Source organism: Arachis ipaensis, chromosome B06 (assembly GCF_000816755.2).
Source record: "Arachis ipaensis cultivar K30076 chromosome B06, Araip1.1, whole genome shotgun sequence".
Classification (NCBI taxonomy): Eukaryota; Viridiplantae; Streptophyta; class Magnoliopsida; order Fabales; family Fabaceae; genus Arachis; species Arachis ipaensis.
The window spans coordinates 134,445,211-134,454,074 of NC_029790.2; the positions used below are offsets into that span (position 1 = coordinate 134,445,211).

The window sequence follows — 8,864 nt, forward strand, 5'->3', positions numbered from 1 at the left end:
GATGTACACTGTACAGTTCCGATTTGTAAGAAATAAAATATCATAGTTAATCAGATGTCTCTCATGGTCTCCTTCTTCTTGTAGCAAATAGTACATTTATGTTGTGGCTGATTTATGTATAGAATTATTTTTCCCCACCTTAAAACCATCTGTTAAAGGAATTTTAAATGGCATTTCCTGTTCATATGGCTTCAATTGCTTTCATGATTCTACTTGTTTTACATATTGTGGTAGCTTGTCATAACTTCAATCATCTAAAATGAACTTATTGAGGGAGAGCTCTGAGAAAGTTATATTGTGTAGGAATAAACATGGGAAATCCCTTGTTAGAGTTATATTCCTATTTAGCTTATTATAACATGAAATAGCACGGAAGAACATCATTAGTGATAGACTAAACTGCATTATAGAGTTAAATTTGAGGCAAAAGCATAGTATGCTGTTCATTATTATCCTAAATCAAACTTTTTTTTATAAAGGTCTCTGATTTGGGAGGAGAAACTGCTTATTCAAAGGAGCTTTTAAATGAAAGATATGAAAGCCTGGAAAAGGAGTTTCTACTCTTGAAGGATGAAAGAGACTCTTTGCTCCAGATGTTCTCTGAATCATCCCAGAAACTTGCAATGGTTTCAAGCCAAAAGGAAAATGCTTTGAAAGATTTAAATACTGAAGTACAGAGAAGGAATAATCTAGAAGGGGATCTTAAGCAGTTTACTTCAGCTTTTGCTTGTCGTCAGAAATCACTCATTTCCTTCCATAGTGAATTTAAGACTCAGATTGAGAAATTAAGAGCCCAAACTTTAAGCTCAGTGCCTAAGTCTGTTGATTGTCAAGATTAGAGGATGTTGTAACTTATGTAGGACTTCGCTATCTTAGTGTCTTGTATATCATCTACTCAACTTGTTATACATTTCGCCACATTGATTTGCTTCTGCCCTTTGGAATGTTCTCCACTTAGAGTTGAGATTGACATGAATAGTTCTTAGGTGTTTTAGAAATGTTGCTATGTAGCTTTAAATGTAGTTAAAAGTGAGTGGTCTGAATACCGATCATGATATGTTGGACTAGTTGATGCTTATTCACCTTAATTGATTGTCTTGAGTTTTGTATTTTAGAAGGGTAAAATTGATTTTGAGAGACGGTCAGGTCTCATAAAGCACTTAGTTAATGGATCCTCATGATCGTGAGCTAAATAAGTGGATACGTTTGTGACTAATAGGTGGTTTGTTTGGCAGTTTTGTTGAACTAATTTTATTTTTTAGTAATGTTTTTAAGGAACTTTAATAGAAGTATATTATTCCTAAGTTTGTTTGAGATTTTAAAATATATTTTTTAGGAATAAATTGTTCTCATGAAAAATTTATTGTCAAAATTGAAAATTTTTATTCTCATTCCAAAAGATGGATATTTAGTATTCGCTTGTCAAGAGAATAAAAAGGAGTATATAAAATTATTATTATATGATTTGTATTCTTTAGTTATTAAATTTCTTGTCAAAGAATTCTTGCTTTTATTATTATTGGAGGTATTTTAGAAATTAAGATTCTTGATTTAATAAAAGAAGTTTTTTGGAATTTGATATAACTTTTTTTTGGGCAATTTTTTTGTTAATTTAACTGTATTTTTTTAATATTTGAAAAAAAAAACTAATAGGTTTTTGTTTTGTTTTGATTTTTTTACCAAGTAGAGCTTAAAAGTGGACGAAAAATAAAAAAGGGGAAAAACAAAGCGTGTCTTAACGGGCGTGACCCAAGAAAAAGTGTAACTGGCCCAAACAAAACCCAAAAAAGTCCATATATATCCAGAAACCCTAGTCTTCCTCTGCGATTCCGCCTCTGCCAGGTTTGTTCTTTCTTTCTTTCTCCACACAAATGCTACAATGGTGAATTCTCTGGTGTCGTTGGAACGAGTATGGCGAAGCTTTTAGGAACGGAATTAAAATAAGGACAAAAGAATAATTTTACATAACTCCACATTGATTTCGGCACACTCGGAAATTAACTTCCTTAAGCACCAGAGAATTCACCTTTTTCAGAAATATTCATTTTTGGATCTTGATTTTGATTTGGATTACTTATTCTTTGTAATACTGACTGTTCTTTTTTCCATTTCCTTTTTGTTCGCAGTTTTAGCTCTTGATCCCACAAAACCCTAGCTTCAACCATGAGGTAAATTCAGCTTCCACCTTTACTTGCGTATTTCGAGATGGAATGATGAAATGTTTGACTAACTTTTTGGTATTTGTATTTGTTAAATTAATTGATTATTTGAGTATTGATTCCATGCGTTTGTTTGTGAACTGAGTAGTAAGCTTCAGAGTGATGCACTGAGAGAAGCAATCACTGGGATAGTGGCTGATTCCAAAGAGAAGAATAGGAAGTTTGTTGAGACCATTGAGCTCCAAATTGGACTCAAAAACTATGACCCACAAAAGGATAAGCGTTTCAGCGGTTCTGTAAAGTTGCCACACATCCCGAGGCCCAAGATGAAAATCTGCATGCTTGGTGATGCTCAGCATGTTGAAGAGGTAAGCTTATCTTCCAATTAATTTTCTGTTGCTGTAATCAACACTTATTAATTCTAAAAAAATCGTAGCTACTTTCATCTTTGTAAATTGATTATTGTCATACATGACCCTTGATGTGTATTGAACTATGAAAGAATCTGTTGATTCATAGAAATTATATATATATATTTTTTGCGAAAATGATCTAACTAATTTGAGGTTATTGGCTTAAGATTAACGTTTTTAACAATCTGGGATTTGAAGTGTGTAAATGAGTTGCTCGACTTGAATGACTTTTCAAACGCTGTGGTATCCATTTTGTTGTATGAAAGTAGTATCTTGAAATGACACAATGCTTCGTTACATGATTGCAATTAAAGAGAGCAATGACATTTTATGATTTGATGGAAGCAATATTTTGGTTGTGTTTTTAGGGTGTTGCTTGTGTGTAATTGTTTCCATGTTCGTTATGTTGATTGAACTTATAATTTGCAGGCAGAGAAAATAGGATTGGATTGGATGGATGTTGAAGCATTGAAGAAGCTTAACAAAAATAAGAAATTGGTGAAGAAACTTGCGAAGAAATATCATGCTTTCTTGGCTTCTGAAGCAGTCATTAAGCAGATTCCTCGTCTCTTGGGTCCTGGTCTCAACAAGGCAGGCATGTACTTTTGATTTAGAAAACATGTCCTTTTGAGAATGATTAGGAATTGATTCTAGACCATTTTATGTGTGGCATTTTAGCCTTCTTTTATATATTCTCTTGGCATTAATTTGTTACATGTGTTAACTGTTAAAACTAAATTATTATCTCGTTTATTCATCCACCTCACCTCCCCTCCCCTCTCCTCGAAAGATAAAATCTTTTTGCACAATATGTAGTTTTATAGTCTGTTTTAAGGAATTGCTATGTTGTATGCTCTTTGAATCTCAGTCATTATCTTCACTAATTCTTGTTAATTCCCATGACTTTGCAGGAAAGTTCCCCACACTTGTTACCCACCAAGAATCCCTCGAGTCTAAAGTCAATGAGACCAAGGCTATGGTGAAATTTCAGCTTAAGAAGGTGCTCTGCATGGGAGTAGCTGTAGGCAATGTAAGCATGGAGGAAAAGCAAATCTTCCAAAACGTACAACTGAGCGTTAACTTCCTTGTGTCCTTGTTGAAAAAGAACTGGCAGAATGTGAGTATCATGCACAACATAGTATATTGTCATTGTTGTATTACCTTTTATGTTGGCTTTTTTTTCACCCCTTTGAAATTTACAACTTGTCTTGTTGCTATAATGTATGATGGGTTTATTGTAATTCAGCACTCAACTTTTAAGGAAAAAAAATCTGCATTTTCATTGCGGGTAATATTTGGATGGCTGATTTTCCTTATATTCATTCTGAGACTTATTACCTCGTTACTTCATTACCATAAGATAGTGTGCCTGATCAAAATGAAGTGATGGGTCAGAAAATGAGTAAATGGAACGTTAGTTAAATGTTGACTCAATTTGCATCTTTGTTAAATATATATTTAACAATATGCTACAAAAGTACAATGAGTTCTTTTCAATTTTTATATTTTTATTATTCTACTATTATTGTCCTTTGAAGGTGCTGCATGTGAAATTATTTTCTTCTCTCCTTATGTTCCTGGAATATTTGGTTCGGGTTTGATCTAGCTAATCATCTAACTTTAACCATTACTGATTTCAGGTTAGGTGCTTGTATCTGAAGAGTACCATGGGAAAATCCTACCGTGTGTTTTGAAGGATCTTTTATATTCAGTGAAATTGTGATTTTGCTTAATATATTAAGTAGCTTAATACCTTGGCAGCAATTTTCATCTTGTTACAGTTTTGTTGGATGAAATTTTTGTTAGTTTCTTTAGTTCATGGTTCTTAAAATGTGCTTACGAACATTGGATCCTATTTTTGAGCTGAACCTGTTTGCGTACTATATAATTTCCTTCTTGATAAGTTTGTGGGTTATCCCCTATTTAGTATGTTCTATGGGTAATTATCTAACATGCTTAAAATATTATTAAAAATATGTTCTCAAATTCTAAAAGTATGAAGAGAGGAACTCTGTAGTTAATTTTGTCGGATCTGTTTTTAGGTGGGTAAAATTTCGGCTAATTTTTTTGGTTATGGAAGTAGAAGTGGTGATATACCTTAACATTGTCATTTTTGGTGTTTTTCAAAATTCTGGAAGTACACAAATCGGACGGTCCGATTTCTGCTTCTCTAACTAAACGACATCCCAACAATCCACATTTTAAAAAAACACCACTACCACTCCAATATTAAAAATAAAAAATTCTAAAATTTCACCCTTGGTAATAATAAATATCAGGAGTATTCTGAAAATATCAATGACATATATTCTTAAAACAATAATGTTATTTGAGTACTAAAATCAATTAGTCATTATATATTTGTGTAAAAATATATATGTAGTTTAATTTAGTTTTAGTATATATTTTATATTTTAATGTATATTTTATAGTGTAGTTGATTTTGGTGTATAATTAACAAGGTTTTTAAAAATATATATTACGAATTAAAACAATTCATATATAAACAAATTTTTAAAATAATTATAATAATAAAGACACATTTGTGCTTTTTCTTTTTCGAGCAAAATATTCTGAAGTGTAATAATATTGTTAGGGATATAAAATATAGAAATGAATTTTCGTATAAAAAAATAAATACAATTTTAAGATCACATATTCGTTCACCTTAAAACCATTGGTTACTAAACTCTTTTTCTTGAACTCTTAAGAATTTATCATGCTATTTAACATATAAAATATTTTTCCAAGTAATTGTTTCGTTAAAATTAGTGTTTTGGGCAAAAATAGATCATATATTGATTGACGAAAATGAAATAATGCTGCACGTACAAGTTTTTGTAAATTAAGTTTAATTAAGTTAGTCTAATATTAACAAAAAATATTCTCATTATTTTTACTCATTATTCACCTAAATTTTATTGTTCAACTTGATTAGATTTAATTCATAAAAATTAAAAAGAATTTGTACATATAACATTTTTTGACAGAATATTTCATTCGTCCAAAGCAATTTAGGGTTCTACACATAGTTCTAAAAATCGAATTGGACCAGTTAGTAAAAAATCATTCTGAAACCGATGAATCGATCGGTTCACGGTCGGTTGAACTGAATCAGGACCCCGCCGGTTTATCTAAAATAACCCTAGCCTCATCGCGCTGTCGTTCGTCTCATTCTAGCTGCTCGCCGCGCCGCCTTCCTGTCTCACCGTGCTCGTTTGCTAATCCTCTTGGTTCGTCATGCTCGATGACCCTCTCCTAGTTCGCCAACGTGAGCATCTCCCAGTCCTGCACTGTAGCTCTTGTCTGTTGTCTGCCGTCGTGTGCGTCGCTAGCTCGCCAATGTTTGTCGTCAGCTTTCCGTCGTTCGTCACTCTCCCTCAAGCCTCTGTTCACTGCCCTTGTCGAAAGTAATGCCTCGAGTTTTTTTTTTCTTTTGTTAATTATTGTACTGAGTTTGTTAAAATTGGAAAATTTTGTTAATTTATGTTAAACCTTGTTAAAAATGGTTAATTCAATAAAGAAAAGTATAAATTTAATTAAGTTAATTTAATATTTTTTTTAATTATGAATGATAGGATTAATAAAAAATATTCATTTGTGCATTTTTTTATTCTTCTGTTGAAGATGGTATAAATAAAAGTGAAGATGATTTTAATGCGGTGAATTTACAATGTAGTAAATCTATAGTAAGTTTTTTTGATTTTGATTATTGATGAGAAATTTTTACTTAAACATTTCATATTTGGATATTTTTATTTGTTATTTGGATTTTGAGTTTAAATCATGGTTCTGAAAACCGAACTGGACTGACCGATTCAACCGGATTAACTGGAAACCGGTCATTTAGCCGGTCTGGATAAAGTTAGAAACCGTTTAACAAAAAACCGGTTAAATCGGCGGTTAACCGGTGAACCGGGTGAACCGTCCGATTTTTTAACGGGTTTTGGTTAAGAAAGAAAAAGATCTAACGGCGTCGTTTTTCCTTTTAAAATAAAAAAAAAAAAAGAAAGGCTAAACGCCTAATTGCCTAACGAAGCCCTAATCCTTTCAGCAGAAATCACCCACAACTCCACAAGCCAGAAGAGGGATCTGGGATCAGCAGTTCAGCACCGCCATCGCCACCGCATCCCGCAGCGACAGCAGCGACGGCGTTGAAAGCCGCAACCACCACCGTGTCCTGTTTCGTAGCCGAGCTCGCCTCCTCCTTCGTCATCGCCGAGCTCGCCTCCTCTTCCTCCGCCGTTACTCGCCGCCGGTAAGACTCTGTTCTTGTTCGGTTATTCACTTAGTCCTCCTCGCTGCCTTCTGATTTTCTGTGCTTGATTATATGATTTATTTGTTTGCGATTTTGATTTATTTGTTATCTGTTCATGATTTTGTTTCCCATGGCAGAAAGAGTAGAGGGATTCAACTTCGAGCAAAGGCATGTGAAAAAGAGGGTAAGGGTGGCTCGCGTGTGGAAGACGAAGGAAGGAAAACACTACGTTGTGGAGTGGCGAGTCAGCATCAGCCTCCTCTCTGATTGTGTCAACTCTTATCTCCGTGATGATAACTCCGATATCGTTGCCACTGACACCATGAAGAACACTGTAACCTTCTTCTTCCTCTCTTCTTCTGTGTTAGTAATTTTCTGCGTGATTTGTACCACTATCCAAAGTTAACATTTTAAGCTCTGATATCTATCTGTTTGTATGTTGATATTTGGAGTGCGAATCTGTTTGCTTTCTGATGGGATTTAAAATCAATTATTTGCTTTTCTGAACTTTACTAGTTTAATATTTTAGTCTATTAAAAGATCTATTGTAAATGTTATAAACTGTTGTTGTCGTCTGATCTACTCATTTTAACAAAACAATTATGTCTGAATCTCATATGCTGCTTTGTACCTTCTGTTGGTTTCAATTGTATTTTTTCAAGAAGTGGCTAAATAGATATGATGTTAGGTTTGTTTTGATTTGATCCTGTCTCTAGAAAGAAATAGACAGAAATACAAAGAGATATTGATTAGAGACCAATATTTTCTGCTTACACTTCTAGGAAATACAAGAACTGCAAGTATTTCTATCTTAGATGCTTATAATATAATACCAGTATTTAAACTCAGATCACATAAAATGTTTACAACCCTGAATTCATGCTATAGGTTGGGTATATATTACTGTCTACAAACTTAAAGAACAAGGAATTTGCTTGCATATGCTATTTGTCTTTCATCTTCCATCATCATATCTGTTCAATTTTGATATTTTTTATGAAAATATTGCTAGGTATATGCAAAAGCCAAGGAGTGCTCTGAACTACTTTCTGTTGAGAACTTTGCTATTGAGCTTGCCAAGTACTTTATATCATTCTATAGGCAGGTTGGTGAATGGTAAAATACAGTATAATATCATTATTCAAATAAATCTACATTTGTTTTCTTTTATCCTTTATAATCCTCTTGCACCATGCTCATTCTTCTAAAATTTTCTTGCTAACAATTTTTCTTTGACCAAATTATTTATATCACATTAACCGCTTCCTAGGTTTTTTAATAATTTTATTTAATATTTAATTAAACCGGTTGAATCCCGGTTGAACTCCGGTCGAACCAGCGAACCATTGAACCAGTGACCTCACCGGTTTATTGACCGGTCCGGTTCTCGCAACCTTGGTTTAAATTTTATTAACATCATTAGACTTTGGTTGTTATATTATTTTAAATTTGAATAATATTTTAAGATTTATGTTAGATTATGTTCCTATTATTTGAACTTTCGTTGAGTCGAGTTTGAGCTTACGAAATAGAGCTTAATGAGTCAAGTCGTGAGCCAAGCTTAATTTTCGTGAGTCGAGTTTGAGTTTGGTCTAACTCGGCTCACTTTCAGCTCTACTAGCCGGGATCTGGTGATTTAGGCTTAGAATCAGTCCGGTTGAAATTAAACCGGGTAAAACCCGAGAAGGAAAATAATCAAAATATTCAACCTGTTCTCCAGTTTTTTCGGATTATTGAATATTGATGACTTTGATGTGCTAACATATTAGTGTAACGAGTTCAATTTGTTTAATTTCTTTGTTCATTGATCTATTCTATCATATTACTTCTGCACTGCAGATGTAAATTTTCCAGTGTACACGAATCCGTATTTGGCGCTCCTGTGGATGAAATCTTGGTCTCTCAATTCTCGTATTGCAAATGGGAAGCTTATTATGATAAAATGATGCCCCTTTTTGGGTGCTGGTGAATTATGGTTGCGAGGTTATCAACTAAGGTATTGAACATTTGCATAGCATCAATGTGCAAAGCCAA

The 8,864-nt window shown here is 33.3% G+C and overlaps 3 protein-coding genes across 4 annotated transcripts in view; all 3 read left to right on the top strand.

Moving 5' to 3' along the window:
* LOC107605583 (kinesin-like protein KIN-7N) overlaps nucleotides 1-1,135 on the top strand; it is a 6,699-nt gene extending 5,564 nt beyond the window's left edge. Inside the window, exon 18 of the mRNA XM_016307498.2 lies at nucleotides 480-1,135. Coding sequence (XP_016162984.1) covers nucleotides 480-839 — 360 coding nt within the window. The 3' untranslated portion in view covers nucleotides 840-1,135. The remainder of the gene's footprint in view (nucleotides 1-479) is intronic.
* Nucleotides 1,751-4,494, top strand: LOC107605585 (60S ribosomal protein L10a). Of its 2 annotated transcripts, XM_016307499.2 has the most exons (6): nucleotides 1,751-1,842; nucleotides 2,127-2,168; nucleotides 2,308-2,527; nucleotides 3,002-3,167; nucleotides 3,484-3,689; nucleotides 4,213-4,494. In XM_016307499.2, exons 2-6 carry the CDS (start codon nucleotides 2,164-2,166, stop codon nucleotides 4,264-4,266), a joined length of 651 nt encoding a protein of 216 aa, XP_016162985.1. In that variant the 5' UTR covers nucleotides 1,751-1,842; nucleotides 2,127-2,163; the 3' UTR covers nucleotides 4,267-4,494. The 2 variants fall into 2 exon arrangements, with proteins under 2 accessions (XP_016162985.1, XP_020960947.1); XM_021105288.1 differs by having other exon boundaries at nucleotides 1,838-2,168.
* The window catches only part of LOC107605586 (putative pentatricopeptide repeat-containing protein At4g17915), a gene marked incomplete in the record, with an annotated part of 4,065 nt that continues 1,798 nt past the window's right edge, over nucleotides 6,598-8,864 (top strand). The window contains 4 exon segments of the mRNA XM_021105287.1: nucleotides 6,598-6,830; nucleotides 6,968-7,193; nucleotides 7,843-7,935; nucleotides 8,670-8,864. Coding sequence (XP_020960946.1) covers nucleotides 8,803-8,864 — 62 coding nt within the window.